At 40.3% G+C, this 23,976-nt stretch overlaps 2 protein-coding genes across 3 annotated transcripts; one reads left to right on the forward strand and one right to left on the reverse strand.

Annotated features, from left to right (window-relative positions):
- Positions 1 to 13,154: 13,154 nt before the first annotated feature.
- On the forward strand, positions 13,155 to 19,539 carry LOC118417697 (cathepsin Z-like). 2 transcript variants are annotated; one of them, XM_035823361.1, is made up of 7 exons: positions 13,155 to 13,335; positions 14,806 to 14,969; positions 16,000 to 16,179; positions 16,628 to 16,778; positions 17,307 to 17,382; positions 18,160 to 18,249; positions 18,704 to 19,539. In XM_035823361.1, the coding sequence occupies exons 1-7, from the start codon at positions 13,202 to 13,204 to the stop codon at positions 18,827 to 18,829; spliced, it is 921 nt and encodes a 306-aa protein (XP_035679254.1). In that variant the 5' UTR covers positions 13,155 to 13,201; the 3' UTR covers positions 18,830 to 19,539. The 2 variants fall into 2 exon arrangements, with proteins under 2 accessions (XP_035679254.1, XP_035679255.1); XM_035823362.1 differs by lacking the exon at positions 17,307 to 17,382 and adding an exon at positions 17,447 to 17,522.
- Positions 18,824 to 23,650, reverse strand: LOC118417696 (solute carrier family 52, riboflavin transporter, member 3-B-like). Its single transcript, XM_035823360.1, has 3 exons — positions 23,570 to 23,650; positions 20,627 to 22,077; positions 18,824 to 20,267 (listed from the first exon to the last, which is right to left on the reverse strand). Exons 2-3 carry the CDS (start codon positions 21,857 to 21,859, stop codon positions 20,067 to 20,069), a joined length of 1,434 nt encoding a protein of 477 aa, XP_035679253.1. The 5' UTR covers positions 21,860 to 22,077; positions 23,570 to 23,650; the 3' UTR covers positions 18,824 to 20,066.
- Positions 23,651 to 23,976: the final 326 nt, after the last annotated feature.

Genomic DNA, 23,976 nt, shown 5'->3' on the forward strand with positions numbered 1-23,976 from the left:
ACTCGAGTCACATAGCTGATATGCCTTTAAGTCCGTACTTGTCTGGTTTGTCAGGATTGTTTCCTGTGAAAGGTGTAATGCCCTCGACGATGTTTCTCATTCTGTGAAAAGGTCAACAAGCTAGTCACACTGTGAATCATCTGTACCATACAGACTTCCTGTTACACGCACCTCGGGTTTTGGTTGTCTGCATGTCGTTCCTGATGTTCAGAGCAGTTCATCGTCGTCCTCCGTGGGTCAGCTTTCTCCGTGGCGCGTTTCTGTTGCGGCTCATTGCAATTGGGAAGCTAGCTCGTCCATACTTGCATCAAGGGCTTTGAGGAATTCTACAAACCTCACTTTTCCTCAGTCAAGAAAGTTCACATCTTGACGTCCCAGGTTTTCTTGGAAATGGCACAGTATCGCCACCTTCTCGGCAGCTGGCGAGCAGCACAGTACTGCCGACTTGCACCGGCTTCTGGTCCACCACCGCCTCCCGGCCCGCCACAAGCGTGTATTGTCTAAACATATTCTTCCACATCTCGTCGATCGCCTATCATACCTTCTGTAGTGGAAAAATACGTTCCTTAGCCTCGTGCCTTCCCCAAGTATTTGTCTACTGCAGTCAAAATTATATCTATTCAATGTAGTTTCTTGCTATGATAATTCATCTATTATGAATTCATCATCTTCACATTCCAAACCATAGTTAAGAGACTCTCCCAGCCATGTTTCAGAGATAGCGACGACAACTCATTTCCATCTTTGTACCAGCTACCAAGCTGTTGACATTGATATGTATGAAATTCATTTCCTTACGAAAGATTGGCCCTGGGTCAGGATTAATATCACCGCTAGAAGAATCACAATAAGGGAGATACGTATACGGACGAGAATACATAGTAGACAAATGGTTGAGGCAGATATATCCTTAAGGTTAAACTGAAATGAATAGACTTAGTTAAAGTAAGCCTGCAGAAAATATGCCAGTCCCTACCCTATACAAGACCTATCGGCATGATTCAACACACCTGCTCGTCAATCTAATTACATCAGTCAAACCCTGCATACTTGGAGTGGACATACCCAATGCTGTGAAACATTAACGACTGGACAGGGGTTTGTGAGCACACTGATGAAATGACTTGTTACCTGACCACTGATGTCGGTTTGCGATGTGGTTCAGTATGGATGTCCATTTCTCCCTCAGCAACTAAATGACAAGCAATAGAGTTGCAGGTGGTTAGTTCCTATTTGCTTTTGGACAAATAGGTTAGTTAGTTAGTTAGTTGGTGGTTAGTTAGACCTGGCACTGTCCATTCTACAGGTACCTAGCAAAACTATGATCATCTTGCACCTTAATGTAATTCAATATCATGCCTTACTGTATTTTCTCCATTAAATTTCACAACCAAATTGAAACACACCTTATTTGGGGCAAGTCTTAGACAGATCTGTGGGAATGAACCGTGAAATGGAAAAACTCAATAGTTTCCCAGGGTAAAGATCGTAAAATCAAGGATATCTTTGAAAGGTGCTTGCTTAACTTCAGTTGTGAAACTAGTTTTCCAATTGGCTTTGTCTTTACAAACTTATCACCTATTGCAACTTACAAAAATGCTCAGAACAGATGAAATGTACACGAAAACTGTGTTAAGTTTTTCATCCTTCTTAGAACTGTAGTGCCACCTTACCCCAGTATTCTGTTTGAGCTCTTTTTCCCATCTATCCCCGCTATAGCATCAAATAAAGTATGCACTCTTGCGCTTTTAGGCCTTTGAAAAATGAAAACAAAGTGTGCAGTTCATTTGAGAAAATACATTTGTACAGTATTGAATAAACTTAGTGGAAGTAAGCCTGCAGAAAATATGCCAATCCCTGCCCTATGCAAGACCTATCGTCATGATTCAACACACCTGCTCGGCAATCAAATTACATCAGTCATTCCCTGCATAATTGCAGTGGTTTGAAACATTAACGACAACGTTACAACAACCTGAAATAATACAGACATACTTCAACAAGAAAGGACAATCAAAATGTATACAGCAATACATATCAAAAGGTCAAAGTGGGCTCGCTCGTCCACGGTCCACCTATTCCATGATTGAAGGTTTATTTAGCCCATAGACTCCGCCGAATTACGCAGAACTTCCCGCAAGTACAGTTACATGGCGACTCTAATTTGTATGATTAATGTAACAGTGTCATTATTCTAATCTCCAAGCAGATCTAGATCTTAGATAACAACCGAGCTTTGAAACAGCAACCAAACCAATCACACCACTATCGAGTCTTACTTCGCACCCAATTTCGTAAAACAGCAATCGAAACATTACTCCAAGGGGGGACAAATAGCATCGGGTTAATTTCACACCTTCTTAACACGTTATAAGTGTGTGTGTGGGGGGGGGGTGTATTGGCGGGTGGGGGCTATTATCGACTAGTTAGGCGTATGATGTTTGTCTCCGCTGATTTTCAGGATCATCGTCGTGCAAAAAAAAACAATATTCTCAAAATCTTATGTGTACATACATTTTACCACGTTAGAATATGTAACATCAGTCCATACAACAATCAAGTGTGCATACATCATACAAACGTATATACATACAAAATTGCATACCAACGTAATATCTAAATACACGTATCTATTTATATAACAATACAAGAGTGCATACATACGAAAATTCAGATGATGATAGTGTTGCACAGAAAGTAACAGGGCTGACATTCGTACCTGTGCCATTTTTGCTGCTCGGTCCTCCAGGTATCCCAATACACACACACTTACATAATATATATTACTTTACATACATGTGTGAAAAGCCATGTTTATTTGTCAAAAATGAACAAAATGATGTTACAAATAATAAACAAACTTTACTGCTTCTAAACATTAATTCTTCCTGTTTCTACAATTTGATATGATACACTACCTATCTACCTGAGCGCCCTATGTATATATCACAAGCGTTGGCTTCAACGTTCTTAGGGTTTTACAAAGTTTTTTTCCCCAAGTGTTCTTGTCTTTGCACCCAAAACTAATGCAATAAAATGCTTTTGCCACCGATACATTAATTGTGGGCCGGTGTTCTATGAGAATCGGTCTGAAATCCATTGACTCAATGACCTGAACCGTCACTTCTGATTAACTTCTTTGAGTTCTTTTGAACTCTATTTCTTGTCACTGCGACATTGCCGACAAGTCTGATCTTTGCTGTCATCGTCCCTCTCACCTGATAACTTTGATAAGGCACATGCGTTCGTTTAATGATTTTTTTAATGACATGTGTAGTGATGACACGAAGAAGAAGAACAATGACATGTTATTTGCTGTGTATAGTACGTGTCTGAGTGTTCAGTGTAATTATTACTCTGGTTAGTTCTGATATAGGCTGTCTAGCAATAATGTTTACATCCGCCTGGTTAGTTCTGATATAGGCTGTCTAGCAATAATGTTTACATCCGCCTGTTCACTTGGTGGTTTCATTTGGTTATGTCAAAGACTTGGCGTTATGACACCATACACACCTAGGGGCGGGTAATTAACCATTAGTGGCACAGCATTACCTATTTGATACACTTCTCTTTGTGTATGGAATACAACGTTGTGGAAAAACAAACCATCTTCCGTGCTTGTAAGGATGACTGTGTTCTCGATTTCATCCAAGCCGGCAACAATTGCTGGTAACTGCTCCCAGCTCAGGCTGTACAAGCTCATGACTTGAGAGGGGAAATGGAAAGAATATTATTGGTTAACTGAAATCATGAGAGGGTAAATGGAAAGAATATTATTGGTTAAATGAAATCATGAAAAATATAACATTTAAGCAACACAAAAGGATACATCAAAAACTGTTAAGTTAGGGTAGGCCCCCTTAAATGAAATATTACAAAGTGTCTTAGGTTCAATTCATCAAATGCAAGTTTCAATACTTTCCGGGGTGCGGCTGACTGGTACAGTCTGTCGAATGTTGTCGTTGTCATCTTAAACCATGTTTCTAGATCCCTCCAAAATTTACTTTTGTACTGGAAGAATCTTAACCTGGGACAAATTGTAACATTGTAGATCAATTTAGATACATCTTTCGACGGAATAATCATCAAATTCATCCTCCCAGTATCTTTGTACAAAAATGTATATTATCGGAATTACAAATTATGTTGCCTTTGTGAATAAATGACATATAGATTATCTTATTAATTTTAACCATGAGTGATTTGATCTGGTGGACAATATTGGACCTATCATCGGTTATTTATCTTAAAGTTTTTTCCAAGTACCTAGGTATAGCTGATAGCATTTGATTACATTCTAACTTGTCCATAGTATAACCGAATTTTACCAACAAGTTATTGTAAGATAAAAATCTTCCTTCTGTATCTAATAGGTCATTTATCTTCTTATTATGATACTAGACAAGACCCTGCGTGGGGCATAATGTCTTTATATAAGAGATACCATATTTTATTGGTTTAGTCCATATTATAGGCTTATTACCTTTACCTTTGCCAGAATGGCTAAGGTTATGTTTTGGGCTTGTGAGTCTGTGTGTGTGTCTGTGTGTCTGTCTGTTAACAGCATAACTCGAGAAGCCTTGGATGGATCCCGATAATATTTGGTAGGTGGGTAGGGGTCGAGAAAACGAAGGTCAAGTTCGATAATGGACCCCCTAGCGGCTTGCTAAGGTACTGCAGCAGAACCTCAATTTTTGATATCTCGTGTCCTGGACATGCTGTGGTTATGATTTTTGAGTGGTAGATAGCCCCTGGGGCAGAGAGTAAGTACTGTGAGTTTGGACCCCCTAGCGGCTTTTTTAGAACTGCAGGCTCCGGTTTCCTTTCAAACTTTGGACGAGAATAACTAGAGAACGTGTTAATGGATCGTCATGATTTTTGGTATGTAGATAGCCCAAGTAACAATGTACATAATGGAATACTAATTATGCAAATCAGCAACTAATTTGCATAATTAATGAGGAAAGTTTATAAATCCACTGCATTTCACGATAGGACTTTCAAACTTGTCACATATATAGATGAGAAAGAGAGAAATATCAATGCATATTAATTATGCAAATGGCGGCCTCATTTGCATAATTAATGAGAAAATATAAACGTGTTGACAGATCGTTATGATTTTTGGTATGTAGATAGCCAAAGGGAAGACTTACATGATGGAATTCTAATTATGCAAATTGGCAGCTAATTTGCATAATTAATGAGGAAAGTTTGTAAATCCACTGCATTCCTTTATAGGACTTTCAAACTTGTCACATTTGTAGCTGAGAAAGAAAGAAATATCAATACATTATTAATTATGCAGATGATGATCTCATTTGCATAATTAATGGAAAATAAGAACGTGTTGACAGATCGTCATGATTTTTGGTATGTAGATAGCCTAAGTAAAAACTTACACAATGAGATACTAGTTATGCAAATTAACAGCTAATTTGCTCCTTGAACTGCAGGAGCCGGTTTCAAGAAGGATGAAAGGATCATCATGATTTTGGTATGCTGATAACTTAAGTGATGCTTGATACAATTTAATATTATTATGTAAATAGGGATCTAATTTGTATAAGCAATGGGAACCAACTCCAGGCATATAAAATAAAATGTAATGAGTAACACATTTATGTCTACAGACATCATTCTACATAACAAACCTGGTTTATTTGGCAAAGGTATGTGTTCGTGGATCTCTAGTTTTCAATTAAGATATTTGAGTTGCACCATGACAGTTGTGATTTTACGTCTTGAAGAGTTTCAGGTGGCTTGAACTGAAAAGATAACCATGCTTTAATAACGTCTTTAAAGAAAGGGTTTGTGGGGACATGTACAGATAAATGAGTAAACAGGTGATTGATATAGACAGGTGCATGAATGGAAAATTCCCTGGCTTACTAATGGATTAGAGACACTTGGCACTTGTTTCTAAAAAGAGTTTACAGTAAAAATCCGGGGCATCCATGAAGCTTTGGTAAAGTAGGTAAATGTATTAAATTTAACCCCCCTTTTTAATATGTGTTATGAACAGTTTTACGTTTCAGTTTTTCCAGTCTGGTATTCTAAAGAAAGTTAGAAATTGTTTTTTTATCATAGATACGGAAGAAATCCTCTCCAGGTGATGGTAATGTCATGAACAAGTGAGTGAATTGTGAAACTACTAAAGCATTAACTAGGGGAATTTTCCCATAAAGTGTAAAATATTGATTTTTTTCCACAGCTGAAGTGTTCTACTTGTCTTATTTAGTCTATTTCTGTAATTTTCTACCATAGTTACGAGTGGTGTAGCGGTGGATCGTGAAGCATGGACTGTCGATAAATTTGGTCATAAAGCGGTGTTGTTACAAATCCAGACTTTTAGAACTGTCTTTGTGATTACCATTTGGACATTCAATGACATGTACTACAGAACAAGACAACATGAAACCCTACTTACCGTCCGTGGCGAGGTTGTGGCCAGAGCAAACCTTTCCTCACAGGAACGCCTCTATTGTACAGAAACAAACACAATTAAATCGTTGTTGTTTATTAAGAAACCTTTTAGCCCTTACGGGCTAATCTTCCAAGGTTCAAACAATCAACACCATACATATACAAAATACATTTTTTTTAAACACAGCCATCAACAATCAAAGTATTTACAATAGGGCACAGTGTCTAGAGGTCAATGGTCTAGATGACAAAGTTTGAGATAGCCTGTTTAAAACTAGACAATGTATACAGTGACTTAATGTCAGATGGCAATGAGTTCCAAAGCATAATTAGCTGATGTGCCGTAAGTCCGTACTTGTTTTCTGGTTTGTCAGTATGGCACAATGCCTTCGACAATGTTTCTCATCCTGTGAAAAGGTCAACAAGTCACACTGAATCTTGCGTACCATACAGAGTTACTGTTACACGCACCTGGAGTCGGTGCAGAGCCTGGCCTGGCCTGGAGTCGGTGCAGGGCCTGGAGCAGGGCCGGGAGTCGGTGAAGGGCCACAAGCAAGTTCTGCCACATCTCGTGGATCATCTATCATACCTCCTGTAGTGGAGAAATGAGAACAGTTCCTTAGCCTCGTACCTTCGCCAAGTATTTGTCTATAACAGTGCAAATGATATTCAATGTAGTTGCTTTCTATAATAATTCAACCCTTATGAATGTCATAATCATCTTCACTTTCCACAAACCACATATCTCATCAGATACATACGTAAGAACACCACCGCCGTGCCTATTTCTGTCACGGCGTATAAGAGCCTGAAACCAGTTTAGCGAAATGTCAGCATAGTTAACAGACTCTCCCAGCCGCCATGTTTCAGAGATAGCAACGACATCTAATTTGCATCTGACAAGAGTGGGCATTTCATCCATCTTTGTACCAAACTGGGCCCTGGGTTAGGATGGATTCAAGTTACCCGCGAGAAGAATCACAATAAGGGAGATACAGACGAGAATACATTGTAGACAACTGGGTTGAGGCAGATATATCCTTAAGGTAATGTTAGACTTAAAATGTATTCTGCAGGAAACATGCCAATCCCTGCACTATATAGTGTGCAATATCTTTTGGCATGGTTCAACACACCTGCTCGACAATCTAATTACAATAGTCAACCCTTGCATACCTGGAATGAACATACCCAATGTTGTGAAACATAAATGACAACGTTACAATAAAATGAAATAATACAAACATACTTCAACAAGAATAATCAATATGTATACAGCACTACATATCAAAAGGTCAACGTGGGCTCGCTTGTCCACCCAAAGACGTTACATAGAAGTCTTTGGTCCACCTATACTATGATTGAAGGTTTCTTTATAATCAGTCTGTGCAGAGTTACACACAACTTACAGCAAGTACAGTTACATCAAGGAGGTTGAACAAGATTGGCAATGAAAAATGATACATTGCCATGGCGACGGTGAATGTGTTTTGGTTTTGGAGCGTGGTGCAATTTAGAAGTACATGTCATGAATAAACACAGATAGCAGTGGGTCTGGATCTTCGACCCCAAGCTGGCTCTGGGGAAAGTTAAGGTAGCAAGCCCCTATGGTGTCAAGTTGGTAAGGTTCTTGTATTGCTATATGTATAATTGTACAGTTTGTATGTACTATTTTCAGACACCTTTGGTTATTTATGCTTTTATGAGCAGATGGCATGTATATATTCGAGTGAATATGACATATCCATAGTATGTGCATATGCTATTTTTGTTACTGTGTATTGCTGTTCAAGATATAGCAAGTTGTTTGAATGTCGTTATGATATGCACTGTGTATTGTTGTACAGAATGTGTGGAAAGAGAAGTCGGGTATGATGATAAATCATTTTTATTCAAAATATAAAATGTCAGTAGAAACAATATATATTCAAAAAATAAATGTCAGTACGAACAAGAAACTTAAACAATGTGAAGAATTAGTGTCATTAGCCGGTCGATGTGACGTTAATCGTACTATTATCTCAACGGTGGGTCTGGTTGCCAGGATCTTGCCAATTCAAATTTTCCTGCAAGTAACACCGGCAGATCTGAGAGAATTATGCGTTCAAGGAGCTAAGATGATAAGAGCTAGCGATCTGAACGGGACAAGTAATATTCAGCTACACTAGTACTAATGGTACTCACGAAACGTCGTGCTGTAAAGCAATGTCCTTACTTACTACAGTCAAGAAAATGTCATGTTTCCTAGACTTTGAATTGGGTACAGAATATAACATCTCCTATGTTTACTCCAAATCAGAGCTACCTTAGTCACAGTAAAGTGTCTAGCAACAAGGTTTCTTGCGGTGAGTCCACCTCAGGCTCTTCTGCAGTAACGGTGACGAACACATCGGATGATGACATGATTGGATGCTCCAGTGTGTGAGGATTTGTCTTGGCCAGCTGAGGTAACAAATGTGCAAGGAATACTGAAATTAATCCAATACTGAAATGTATTAAGACAGAGAAAAGTTTTTATGCTATTTATTGCAAGACCAATAGGAAAATGTATTGTTCAGGACCATAATGTGATTAAATACAAAACAAAGTCGACAAAAAATACACCAAGTGTATAGATTTTACAATGACTTTTTAAGTGATTCCTTGAACCAACATCACTGTTCTTACGTCGCTGAACGTTGCCATGCTATTTAGATACATTCACTATAGGTGAAGTTAGAGGACTGTCAAAAATACATCAAGTGTATTTTACAATGATTTTCGAAGTGATTTCTCCCTCTTCTTTGAACCAACATCACTGTTCTTAAGTCGCTGAACCGCGATATAGGCATCTGCAAACGCACGACATCTTAAGTTGACATATTTGTACAGAACTGCTTCCAGCAAAGCCATGCTGACCTTCTCGTTACTTATGTGGGCGGTAGCAATATCACACCAGTACTTGTAAACAATGTAACTGGACTCAAGGTTCTGAATCATTTTATCCCCGAGAGCTTGCCCAGGCGCAGCTGCTCAACGTTAGCTGAGCTTCTCACATTTTCCACACGGCTGGAGAACAGATATATTTCGTCTTTAACCACAAACAAAACACCACGGCTAACTTCATGGATCCAACGTTCTGTGTACTACACGAATGTGCTTGGTCTGTTAGCCACAGAACTCACTCTCCATTACTGTTCTATAATGTACATACAACTGGGCAACCTTATTATTGTCTAACTTTATGTACTTCTTGAGCAATGCATAATATATCGTGCAATGTACCTGACTACTTGTTCCTCTTTAGTAGTCATCTTGAATGCCACACTAGCTGCACAAGAAATGGGTGCATCTACTGCCTTTAACGCAAAAGACCCTCAAATACCTGTCGTGTCAGGGACTGGTGCAACAGAGGGCAGGAGGCCTTACACACACTAGTCATCAAGTCCTCACACAAATTAAGCATTAGTAAGTCTGTCCTGAACACGAAAGAAGTAGTACTGTCTGAAGGTTTGTTCATATGCAGCGCTACATCAAAGTCGCTCTGTCACCTGATTACATCCCATACTAAACTACATAGGTTGCCAACAAACTGAGTGTGCTGAGACACATTTAGTGTACCCAAGAGTGCTGCATGTTTGGACGATGGCGTTGAACTTAAGTTATGAAAGCCGGTTTTGGGCAAAATTCCCGGCATATATTCCTTTCCCGGCGTACTCCCGGTTAAAAATCGCTGTACATTATAAAAGAAAATAAAAATACCACTCCGAGGTGTGTGTTTTTTCCCCTTCCTTTTCAGCTAAAGATGTAGCACAATCACGAACAGTGAAAGCACCTTTCCCTAATACAACGCAATTTTCTATTTTTACCTTTGCCAGAATGGCTAAGGTTATGTTTTCGGTTTGGTGGTGTGGTTCTCCCCGTTTGTGAGCAGCATAACTCGAGAGGACTTCGATGGATGCAGCTGATATTTGGTGGGTGGGTAGGGGTGTGGAAGACGAAGGTCGAGTTCGATAATGGGCCTCCTAGCGGCTTGCTAAGGTACTGCAGCAGGACCTGCATGCTTGATATCTCGCGTTCCGGACATGCTGCGGTCGTGATTTTTGAGCGTTAGGGAGCCCTTAAAGCAAGGAGTGATTGCTGCGAGTTTGGGCCCCCTAGCGGCTTTCATGGAAGTGCAGGCGCCGGTTTAATTGCAAACTTTTGTCCGCGGACAGCATAACTCGAGAAGACTTCGACGGATGCAGCTGGTATTTGGTGGGTGGGTAGGGGTCTGGGAAACGAAGGGGGAGTTCGATAATGGGCCCCCTAGCGGCTTCCCTTGGTACTGCAGCGCAACTTCCGGGTGTGTTTTTCCATCTTCTGAACAAGCTATGGGCACGAATTTCGGGTGTTAGATAGCTCTTGTGCTCAGAAGTTAGTGACAGAAGTTTGGGCCACCTAGCGGCTAGTGTAGGGATAGCAGGGGCATTTTTGTCAAAAACCTCTGAAGCTTTACAACCCCACTCCACCTTAGCAGCTGTCAGCACAGTTGAGGGGTTCCTGGTCCATGAATAATGGACTGGCCTATGATCTGTCAGTGCTGTGAGCAACCTGATATTTCAGAGGTGTAAAGGTCAGACCTTGCAAATGTGTTAGTTGACCCTTAGGCCATATGATCAACTTGGCAAGCCAAAATGATGGGCTTATGTACATAACAACGGTCTTAGTCTGTATTCTTCTCCTTCCTTTGAGTTTGAGAGGTAGGTACACTGTCATCTCTCTTTTCACTACATGGTCTCAATTTGAGCTGTCCTTGCAGTAGTCTTTTAAAGGCCATTTTCAGTCTCAAAGCCTTCATGCATTCAAGTCTGTCTCCAAAGAGTCAGCTTGAACTATGTAGAACATGTATCTTACCTTTTATATCATATGGTTGTGAGATTTGGGGCAGAGCTAATTCAGAAGACAATTGCCCAGCAGAAATTACACGGAGGTGATTTTGTGGAAAATCTTTTGGGTGTACATAGAGATACAAGGAACATGAGGTAGTAGAGCAGAGCTTGGGACATTGTTCCCAATTGACTTACATATATTTAATGTACAGTCAAGTTGTGGCTACACTTCAAACATTCGGACTTTTTAACACATCCCCTATTGTGAGTAGGCGTGTTATCACTCTGTCATCAAATTGAATATGAACTGATGAACAGCTGTAAGGAATTCAGGTTACAAGGCGTAAGGGAAATTTGAAACGATATCGGTTACTTTTTTCTATGGATGTCTGAATTCACAGTTAGACAATAAGTACATAATGTACATTGTTAAAAATGTGGTTGAAAGATATATATATCCAGACATGTTTTCATTGACTGTCTACAAAAAAGTAAAGAAGGGATTCTCCAGGGAATATTATATAAAATTTTCTAGATAAATATGTGGTATGGTGGGCTTTGTGCAAATTTAGAAGTAGTGCCTACCCCCTTGCAATTGTGACAGGGTGGTGGAAATGGTACTTGTTTCTTGATGCTTTAAGCTTGAGGGTGACTTCTGGACAGTTTCATACAACTAAAATGCACATTTGTGGAGTTATGGTTTTGGAGCTGAGGGGTTGCCGCACAAACCTGGACAATAGACTAAAACCACTGCGACAATTTTACCTTTGCCAGAATGGCTAAGGTTAGGTTTTGGATGTGTTTGTGTGTCTGTGTGTGTGTTAACAGCATAACTCGAGAAGCCTGGGATGGATCCTGATCGGTAGGTAGGTGGGTAGGGATCGGGAAACGGTCAAGTTTGATAATGGACCCCCTAGCGGCTTGCTAAGGTACTGCAGCAGAAACTCAACTTTGGACGAAATAACTCTACAACATGTTGACGGATCGTCATGATTTTTGGTATGTAGATAGAATGAGTGATGACTTACATAATGAGATACTAATTATGCACATCAACAGCTCATTTGCATAATTAATTAGGAAAATTTATAAATCCACAGCATTCCATGATAGGACTTTCAAACTTGTCACATATGTAGCTGGGAAGGAGAGAAATGGCTATAGATATCAATTATGCAAATGATGACCTCATTTGCATTATTAATGAGAAAATATGAACATGTTGACGGATCATCATGTTTTTTGGTATTTAGGTAGCGTAAGTGAAGACCTACATAATGAGATACCAATTATGCAAATCAACAGCTAATTTGCATAATCAATTAGGAAAAGTACAAAAACCCACTGCATTTCATTATAGTACTTTCATCAAAGTTGTCACATATGTAACTGAGAAAGAGGGAAGAGAGTAAGGGGTGTATTTTATTAAAGACTGAAAGAGAATAAGTCAAGAATGGATCAAAGGATCATCATGATTTTTGGTATGCTGATAGCTTAAGTAATACTTGATACAATTTGATATCGATTAATGGTAACTTGGGATCTAATTTGCATAATCAATGTTGAAATTTTATAAACCAACTCCAAGCATATGATTATAAAGAAAATGAAATGAGTAACGCATTTGTCTACAGACATCATTCTACATAACAAACCTTGTTATTTGGCAAAGGTATGTGTTCGTGGAACTCTAGTTTTTCTTCTTCTTACTTTAAACACAAAGAGAAGATCAAACAGTCAATTTCCGGCAGATATTTTCAAACAAGCTTCATTGTAGCAGTAATTTATCAATATAAACAAAAGCACGTGGTGCCAAAGGTCACCCTGCCTATCTCCAGAGCGACTCTGATTGGGTAATGTCGTGCCACGCCCACTTTCCACGCGAGCTCGTGACTTCCGGGATTTCATCATCATGTGTCCGTCACATGATCCACAAGATGGCCGGACAGAAAGTCGCGTTGCTGTTCCTCTCCGTGTTCCTGGTCGCCAGCGAGGCGCTGAACCTCAACGATCAGCCCTGTCTGGTGCGGTCCAACAACAGGCATCTTCTGGGTGTCAAGTAAGTCCTAGTTTTACGTAGGAACGTCAATAGGGCGCTGTTTTAAACGCAGATATCCGAGTCCCGTTTTTTATACCCCCCTCCCAGCTCCCCCATCCCAACATTATGAAACAGTTCCTTTGTGTTTAGGTAAAACTGTTAACGTTATGCCAAGCTGCTTCCTTGTAACAAAATTGGGAAGAAAGCGATATATTTTCTCTACTCCTAGCTCATACACGTTATCCGAGTCTCATGTGTACTGTAAGATCGTTTATTTGGCCCTCAAAATATAACAACTGTTTTGAACACCTGGTGCTTACATCCCTGGTTACTGATGCTACATTAGTAAAGATCTTAAGAGTCACTATCTATAATGTTAGATTGTGGCAGTATAAGAATACCTAGTGGTTAAAGAGAGTTGATGTTATGCATGTGATAACCAAGTTCACTTAAATTTCATACCCATGGCATGTCACATGATGATGCATGTCAGGGTGACTAAGCCTATTTTGCCACAAAAGGTAAGGGACAAAGGCAAGAGTAAATGCCTGAGGCCACTATCATCACGTAGTAAGCAAATCTTGTTTTAACCTTCCCCCTGCTGCCTGACCCCCAAACCAGTAAAAATTTGGAGATTGGTGCCAAATAGCTAACTTGGCAAGGTGAAGGTTAATCACTTACTAGCCCCTGCAGATTCAGTCTCTTGTTGAAGATTGCTTAGTCACTTTGACAGGAAGTACGATCATGTGAAATGCCATTGGTCTGGAAGGACTACATGTACTTTGTTGATATTGATGATTAATTTAAGTGTTTTCTGTTACAAAAATAATCAGTTGTGTCACCCCCCCCCCCCCCCCATGTTTACTCTGCAAGGGGTTACTTTGAGCAATTATCACATATCATGTGCTAACTATGCAAGGAGAGTGTGAAATTTCAATTCAAGTGTCTACTTTGCTAAAAAAAACGCAATAGGAAATTCATCCTGTTTCACCCCATTTGAAATTAACACTTCTGGTAAAAGGTGTCATAGCTTCACTGGGGAAGCAATTCCATGAAAAAGAGCAACATTTTTAGAATGACAACAAAAACAATCAATTGTTCTATGTGTATAGTGCTTCAATCAAGTCAAATTGTGCTCCCAACTCCAGAGTAAACGTATGTTAGCAGTGGAAGACTCTTTTAGAGAGTCCCTTTTTCTTGAATGAAAGTCTTTCTCAATTTTTCCATATTCTTTTCAAAGGTACCTTGCACAAACCAATTCACCATAATTTGCAATTTTGGTCTACCAAAAGTAGTCAATATTGACAAGTTGTTATTTTTATGTTTTTGATTATCAATTTTAAATTTGAATTACGTGTATGTTGTATTCTTCCTCTTTTCAGATCACTAAAATGTAGCTGGTCTGCATGTGCAAATCAAAAAACTCTTGGTGTACAAAGGTTATGTTTACTTTTTTTCTTGGTGTTGACATGAGACCATTGTTTCTGACAGGAACTATCCCCGACCATGGGAATACCTGAAGGTGTCGGACATGCCCAAACAGTGGGACTGGAGGAACATGAACGGGACTAACTACGTCAGCACCACCCGTAACCAGCACATTCCTCAGTACTGTGGGTCCTGCTGGGCCATGGGGTCCACTAGTGCCATGGCAGGTCTGATATACATTGTTACCTTTGACGTACAGCCTGTCATTTGACCAACCCAGGGCAGCTGCCTCCGGGTCCTGTCTCTCTGTCCTGGGTAAAAACAAAAATGACGTGCTGCATCGCAGTGTGGCACTTCCGGGTGTCACACTGTGGCGTGCCACTAGGGCTATAGCCAGCTTTTTTTCGTCAGCCAATTCCCATTGTTGTGAAAACACTATTCCAGGAGTAATAGAGAGACTGAATTGAGACCTTGAAAAACTGGTTTTTAATGAGATTTTCGTATGCGAAAGGGCACCGACACACATTGTCAGCAATCATAACAATAGTAAAACAAACAGTGTGTGGCTTTTTCGGTGTCCCCAAGCCGCCTTTAGCTTCCACCAAGGATTTTTGTCCTTCAAGGTTGACGGATTGGTTTTAAAATTTTTCCGTCAGACGCAGCAAATTTCCGTCAATTGACGGAAAAACGGACGCTGGCTAGAGCCCTGCGCGCCACAGCACGTCATTTTCGTTTTAAAGCGGGCAAAAAATCTGTCCTAGGACACATTCCGTGCATTGGACGTCTAGGGACAAATCATTTTTTTGCCTTGTGTACATTGGCCCTTACTTGTTGGTATGGACAAAAATTTCACCCCATCTGTCTCCAAAATCTTAACTTTCGTACATGATATTGATGAAAATGTGTTTTCATTTAGCTTGAAATGACAGATTTTACTAGGGAAATTAACAACACGGGCTACCGAAAAATGAAAGGGACCGAAAAAATTTGAAGGGAGAGACAGCTCTGAACATAACATATATTACCAGGCCTCTTCGATTACTTTCATGATTGCATTACTGTAAATCCTAGTATGTCCACAGTTTTAATTTGGCAGTTTTGTAAAGTGCAACAATGTGTTTTATGTTTGTATGTATATTTCCCTGCCCTTCAAATATGTACTGGATGCATGTATTCTTAATCTTCCATATACTTCACAATACAGTATTAGTAAATCTTTTTTAAATCAGCCATTTTGTTCTCCATTTACATGTGCAGATCGCATCAACATCCAGCGTAAGGGTGCCTGGCCATCGGCGTACCTGTCCGTACAGAACGTGCTGGACTGTGGGAATGCTGGGACATGTCACGGAGGCGATGACCTTCCCGTGTGGGAGTATGCCCACAGGAACGGGATCCCTGACGAAACATGCAATAACTACCAGGCTAAGGACCAGGGTAAGGCAACTTGGTTATAGCAGTTATTAAAAAGTTTATACTATTTTCCAACAAAAGGATGGGATTTGCCAAAGTTTTGCTGGTCTTCTTGTCTTCTCCACGATAACTAAGTACCCGACTGCTCAGAACACCAATCATGCCATCCATTATCCAGAGGAAGAATAGAGAACTGTTAAAAAAATTGTCGAGTCCATTCCTTGTGTTTTCACATAGTATAACCCTTTCCATAATGTTGTAACTGTCAACACAGATGTATACAGTAGTATGATCAGTTATAGTAGTAACAGATCTGGAGAAGAAAATTATGTCAGGTTTAGCTATGATTTTCCATTACACTGGTAACTTCATAGCTAATTTGACATTTTCTAAAATTTCTAAAAGCAAATTATTTCTACCATGTATTCTCCAGTGCATGCAACTGCCTTACCCTGTTTTGTGTTTTTTACAGAGTGTAACAAGTTTGACGCATGCGGGACCTGCACCACTTTTGGAGAGTGTGCCTCCATCCAGAACTACACCGTGTGGAAGGTGGGCGACTACGGGTCGGTGAAGGGCAGGGAGAAGATCATGGCAGAGGTGTACAAGAATGGACCAATCAGGTGGGTTTTCTTCATGTATCACAAGGTTTTGTCTGATATCAACTTGAAGGCATTAACGGTTTGATTCCTGGTATTCGTGTCTAAACATTTTATGTCCTTGACTTTCCTCACTGCAAATGCTAGTAGGTGTAAATGTACCTGACTTTGGTTGGGGAGGTCAAACCAAATAGAGGTTAGTTTAGGAAATTTGTGTAAAGTGCCTTTCCCAACTGAACAATATTATCAATCAATATTATCATTATATTGTCCAGTAGGGTTGAAACCCTGGACCTCTTGATTCTGCTGAGTCCAGAAGTCCACTAGGCTAGCAATGCCATTGGGCTATTCTACATGTATGTACAATGAATTTTACTTTCAATTGACAGCTCAAGATATTGTATGTAAACTGAACAAAAATGCTGTTACGTGCACAAAGAAGTATTTCAAGCCTTAATTGAGCCTTTTCAAAAACCAGAGCAATTGAGAATAAAGAAATTGTAAAATGATACGATAAAATGTTGGGTCACTAACAATTGGCTTTGCTTACAGTTGTGGCATTATGGTGACAGATGGTTTCGAGAAATACACAGGCGGAGTGTTTTCTGAGCACCATATCTTCTCTGCGGTGAGTGTGGAGTAAAATGTTTTCTTGTTCTAACCAGTTTATCATCTTGTCTCATTGTCCACAGCTGTGGCATCATGGCCACCAGTGGGCTTGAGAAATACACAGGAGGGGTTTACTCCGAGTTTCATGCAATGTCCCGCGTGAGTACGACTCAGAAAAACTCAATGCAACGCAATGAAAACCAAATCAAAAAATTTTGAATCATTGATTTCTGAAATCAATCATAACAAAGTCCTCTCTTGGATGGTCAGCTCTTCAAATTAAGTTGACCATCAAATCAGCAAAATCTTGACCATGAAGACTGAAGTTACGTGATTCTCAGTCATATGTCTAAGATATTCAAATCCCAATAAGCCCTTAGAATGACAGTTTACAAAACGTCTTAATCCACAAATGTAAATCATTAGAAAAACATCAGCCAATCCTTTTTGCCATTTCTTGCATCTTTAATTGTAGTTGATTAACTCTGTTTTAGGAAGATGTCAATTGTCATGGCTAAAAATGCTACCTTTACATGTAAGTTGGTGTGGGTAGAATTGGAGCTGTGCATTTTATTTCTGATGTTTACCTGCACATATATACTTGGTATCAGTTCCTATACACAGTTCAGTTATATTCTAAATCCTGAAGTATCATTACAACAGATTTAGATTAAAGATGGTGCTGGCAGCAAAATTAAAACGTTTACAATTAAAAGGAGACCTCCTCCCTGAACTTGGCTAGGTCTGGCATATTCTTTGCTTTTGCTGAATGTGTAGTTACTCTTCAATCCCCCAGGAGAACCATGTTCTGTCCATTGCCGGCTGGGGTGTAGATGATGATGGAACCGAGTACTGGATCGGCAGGAACTCCTGGGGAACTCCATGGGTAAGACTGACACATTGCACTACTATCAAAGCTCACTGAAGCTGTGGTATCCACTTTATTACAAAGTGGTGTCGCTGCATCCTTAATTGGATTTGCGGTACCCTTTACTTCATAATGAAAGTGACATTTGAATTTTGGGCAAGTAAAAAAAGTGGTTTGAGCAAGGAGGTTAAAGAAATTATTTGCCCAAACCAAGGAGGTTAAAAAAAAGTGAATTTCAGAAAACTTGTCCAACCCTGCACAAAGCATAAAAAAGATTTGTTTGTTGTCGATGGAATCCATTCAGCATTATTTCGAATCACTTAGCCAAGGCGACAAAAACAGTGTGCCGTCGCTTCAGGTAGGTACCCGCTTAATCTAGACAGACAAAACATGCTTTTTTGTTAATCTGCTGCATATTGTGAGTGATTTTCGTGTGTATTGAGCAGTGTGTTCTTGTCTTGGTTTCCTTCAGGGTGAGAGCGGCTGGTTCAAGATCGTCACCAGTCTGTACAAGAATGGAGAAGGTGACAAGTACAACCTGGGCATTGAGGAAAACTGTGCCTATGGCGACATCGTAGGAATGACTACTGTATCTTAGATAGAATATTCCTCTAAGACAAGACATGTCTTGCAAATTTAGGACCACTTCAAGCAATGTTGTCACATATTATTGAATGATCCATTTTTAGTACCAATTAGTAATACTTATTGATGAAACTCAACATTCAAAGCAACCACTCTTAACTGAGATATTTACTGTGTGATACAGGTGAATATAATGGTGATATGTCTTGCACATTTAGGACCAATACAAGCAGTTTTATCACATATTATTGAATGATATTTTAGGACCATTTTTAACGTTTTGTTGAAATTTAATCTTAAAACAACAGCTTCACTCGTTAGTCTGAAGATTCGTACTGTGTGATATAGGTGAATATAATGGTGGCAAGATCTTATGACTTGTTGAAGAAAAGCGAATGCTGCTCGAATTTTATTATGACCCGTGTATCAGATTTTGTGATAAGACAAGAAATTGGTAGATTGCTGTGCAATTGTACCACTGTTAATTGAAGTCTACCATGAATATATGTTGAATGAAATGTTTGAATGCAGGCTACCATGGTTTTAGAACATTTTAAAAATTCCAGTTAGTGAACTTTACACCAATATAGGAAATTGAAAAACACATAATGACACAACAGTAATAAAACCAGCAATCCATATTACTTGATGATTTTAGATTCGTTGACAAATACTATCATCTGTTGATTATGATCTTGATTACATTGAAGAATGCAAACCTCATTGTGGTGTAAGAGTCCATTCTTGGCTTATGTGCATGTCTTTGAAAATAATTCTCTCAAATGCCATGTGTGTTGTGTTTCATACACATTGCCTTCATTGGTTTACACATAATAAATGTCATTTATAAGTGTTAGGTATCAAACATCCAGAAAACATTCAAACAGTATGCCCAATGAAAATATACTTTATGCCGTGACATCTTGTACATGATGCTAGTTCACATATATCCGTGGGGTAACTTATATCCGTTGTTTATAAAAACTGTATGTAGGGATGTCAATTCGATGAACGGCAGTTTCAAATTGCAATATTTTAGAAATATTTTCAAAATATTGCAGTTTAAAAACATGTTCTATCAACTTTTAAGTTTTAAAAACAATGCGTATAGGTTACGATTTGGTTGAATGTAAACCAGCATTAGATGACAAATATTTTTCAGGGACAATTTTATAGGCACAGTCCCATTTCTGCTAAACACACCTCTACCATTGTAGAAGAAAAAGTCTGATACAGCATTAGGATAAAAATCAGAGTTCACAGGCATCATTCTGTTGGAACATGGGAAACACGTTGACAAATAAAAAGATAACGATGGCGCCGACACAGGAGCCCGCCTGCATGACTGCTCCACACCACAGCAGCGCCCTCTGTCCTTCCTGACGGAAAATGGACCCGATGGTCACCTTCACGTAGGTGAAAAGCCCAACCACCAAGATCCATGCAAGAATCTGGAAGGAAAACAGTAAAAGTACAGTAACGTGCCTTTTACAGATAACACCTATATTTGCAGTGTTAAAAAAAGAAACTTAAAGTAGTGTTCTGTGCAAAAAAAAGAAACTTAAAAGTACTTTTTGACCTGCAGCAACTTTGGTACTTGGATCTCCCAGTAGGAAAGCTGTGCTCTTGTCCCTTTATTGCATCTTCTTCAAAACATGAATAAAAGCTTCCCAAACAATCAACACAGACAGAAGACTTACAAAAACAAATTCACTCATCACTGTTTCTAGTCTAAAGACCAAAATATATTTCTCCTGGCTACCATCTCAATCGAATACTTCTCCTGTCTCAGATATAAAGTCAAACTCACCACCAAGAAGACTCCTCCATCCGTCCCCAGTAGTACAGGGGTGGGGCTCATCGCCGCAAGAGCCAGGATGTACGCTCCCACCGCCGTTCCCGCCAGCGACAACACCCCCACCAGCAAGAAGGACGTGGTGGGGAGGAAGAAGGAGATGAAACAGGCCAGCGGGTTGGCCATGTTACCCAGGGTGACGGCCAGATGGTAGGCGGTGTTTCCGTACGGGAGACAGGAGTAGGACTGGATGGAGGGGAGGACGCCGTTACTGAGGGCGTTGACCCAAGCCTGGACACACAGCAGGTAGATGTACCCTCCTCGTGACAGCCCTCTCTTCTTGGTTATCAGACAATCCTCACGGTGATCATCAGCAACCGAGCTGTGGCCTTTGACGTTCTTTCCATCGCTGACAACATCACTCTCATTGGTGGTAGAGGCTTCGACTGAACCGTTTGGTTCACGAGGCTCCATCTCTAAACCAAGATTGGAGAAGCCGTCATTTTGAGAGTCTGTTGCGTTGACAGCACCAACGTGCTCCTTCTTAGCCAATGGGAGATGGTTGAGCAAGACGAAAGCGATGCCACAAATCAACATCATGGCGAAGAGGAACCAGAAGAAGTTCTCGGTTGGAAAGTTGGGGTCTTTTGTGATGTACACGTTGGTGTACTTTGTGATGTTCTTCACGGTTCCATTGACGACTGTGGAGTTGATGATGATTGACACGTTGTGACAGTCAGGGTTACCACCAACTCCCTGCCCTAAGGCGACCAGGCTTGGAATGAAGCCACTCATCCCTTCGCCAATGAAGTAGGGGTTGAGATAAGGGACGGTGAACACCGCCATGAAAGGCATAAATGTGACCGAAGATGTGCAATCTACGACGGCCAGGAAGAACGTGAGGACGAGCAACGCGACACTTCGATTGGCACCTGCCACAAAACTTGTGTACTTCCAGAAAAATGGCAGCAACGCGCATGACACTGTTCCAATGGAGACTATCGTATAGATCACTGCTTTTACACTGACTCTCCCAGGTGCAAACACACTTGTTAGGGTGAACGTGATTGGTCCGATGTTAGCCAATTGGATGATGACTGACAGGTAGGAGGGCAGACTCCATGACTCCGGAGCCTGCTGGACAATGATTGGCAGCTCCACCCACAGACCGTTGATGGCGATCCAGGACCCGGAGCCAAAGAGAATGACGAGGAAGTAGACAAGAGGGTTTAGTGGTAGTTTCTTCATTGTGAATGTGTGTGCAGTACCAACCGATGGTGCCTTGAGACTAGTCTACTGAAGATAGACGGAACTGGAGGAAACTTGCAGTCGCCTGCTCTGCAGCCGACCGAGGATGATGATGACTGAAGAGTCACTTTGGTCTGGTCATTGAGATCAGTATCCGTTTCTTGTTAAGCAAGGCGAATACATCTCAAGTCTAGACTGTGCTTGTCTTTCAGGAATTCCTGCATGAACATACATTGAACATATAAGGAAATATTTTGATTAAATTAGATTTTAACGAAAAAAGTGAAATTCAAAACTTACCGGTATATCGTTAATATCAACGCTGTCTACATGTATCTGGCAACTTTTGTCCCTGCAAGGCTATTGCACTAGTGCACTAGATGGTACTATTATTGCTTAAACGATGTGACCCGTACATGGCTATGTGAACGTTGCCTTAATACCTTTATGCTTTTGCAGTTACTTGAACTTTGTTCTAGTGCCATTGTCCAATTGTGCGTCGGCAGTAAACAAGTCTGTATACACAGCCAGTAGTCGTTTTGAGCCGTAAATCTACACCACTGACACGGGACTGATGTTTCTAGTATTTCTTAACGGGAGTCATCACTTGGGACATCTTTTCCGATGTTTTATAGAGATCGTTCCTTAGCTTAGCAGCTGGACTGTCGGTTTTACTGGACAAGACGCTGACGCACAGCACGGAGGTACGCGTCGGTTCTACACTTGAACTTCGGTCTGTCCCTGATCGTCACCATTACGCGCCGGACCGCCAGTTTACCGGGACAGGGAGGAAGGTTTCCGCTGGGATGATAGTTTGATTGGTTCGAAGACCGACAGCACAGTGTTCGATGAGAAGACAGTGTGGCTTTGTGACTCGCGCTGGTATCGTACATAATTTTACTGGTGCATGACACGTTACAGCAATCAGTAGTCGACACAACCCGCCTTGTCTCGACGGAACAAACAAGGTAAGTTATACTCGTTGTTGCTCGACAACCGATCGGCGTTAACTTGACATGTAGTAGTGGTAGTAGTAGTAGAATGGTTTATTTCTTCCTCCAGCCAATTTGTCGGCCAAAGGTCGAATGGTCAGGCTTGTTTACATAAAGTACATCAAGGAATTACACAAGTGCGGATAAAGCGACGTTATAACGGGAAATCATTTTTTATACATATTTTCAAATTCCAACAAAACGTCGTAAAATCGTCGCATACTCTTAAAACCTATTGCTACATATGCATAAAATAAAGTTGAATGTATCAAAACTTAGCAGTCATTATCAAAAATTGTTATATAGCCGTAACGTAAAAAACGTAACACAATTGGAGGCCATCATTTCCACTCAAGACATGAGATTTGCGAACAAAGCTACACACTTGCCATGTGGTCGTTAACCATATCAACCTTTGAAATGTATCCATCCTATACTAGCTTGGGTTTGCTCCTCTGATCTCAGACCTGCAGAATATTCGGCGAGGGAAACGATTTGAGGAGCGAATCGAAGCTAGAATATGATGAATACCAGGCCTGGCAAAGCAGTCTGAATGTCCCTTTATGATCCCCTACAAGAAGCATGATACGTGACGTTACATTTATGGTTGGCAGGATTCATCATCAGCAATATTGAATCAAATATACTTATTCAAATCAAATCGAATAAAATCATGCATGCTTCATATATCGACTGAATAAACGGCGGTATTATGTACCTGCTTGCTCGTACAGGACTCACCAACCACCGCACCCGTTTTTGGCCTTTGTCATCTCGCATACTGCATGCGCAAGTCAGCAAACTACATACATGTAAAATGTGGCTCACCTTTGACCCACTGACAGGTTTCGTAAGACTTTTATTTGCTATTGGGTAATGTTTAACACTACTGTTAACTCACGTGCTATCAGTGTACTAGCATCAACCAAAGCGATAAGCTGTCAAATAGGTTTTCTTAAATGACATACGTATAGAACGTACAGGCGTATTTTGTCCTTGAACGTAGCACTTAACACCAGGATATGTTGATCAATCGGAGGTGTCAATGAATACATGACCTGGCGACTTATTCCGACTTCCACTCGCGGTGATATACGTGACATTTTGTAAAACAACGTGATACTC

Source organism: Branchiostoma floridae, chromosome 6, assembly GCF_000003815.2.
Source record: "Branchiostoma floridae strain S238N-H82 chromosome 6, Bfl_VNyyK, whole genome shotgun sequence".
NCBI classification, from domain to species: Eukaryota; Metazoa; Chordata; class Leptocardii; order Amphioxiformes; family Branchiostomatidae; genus Branchiostoma; species Branchiostoma floridae.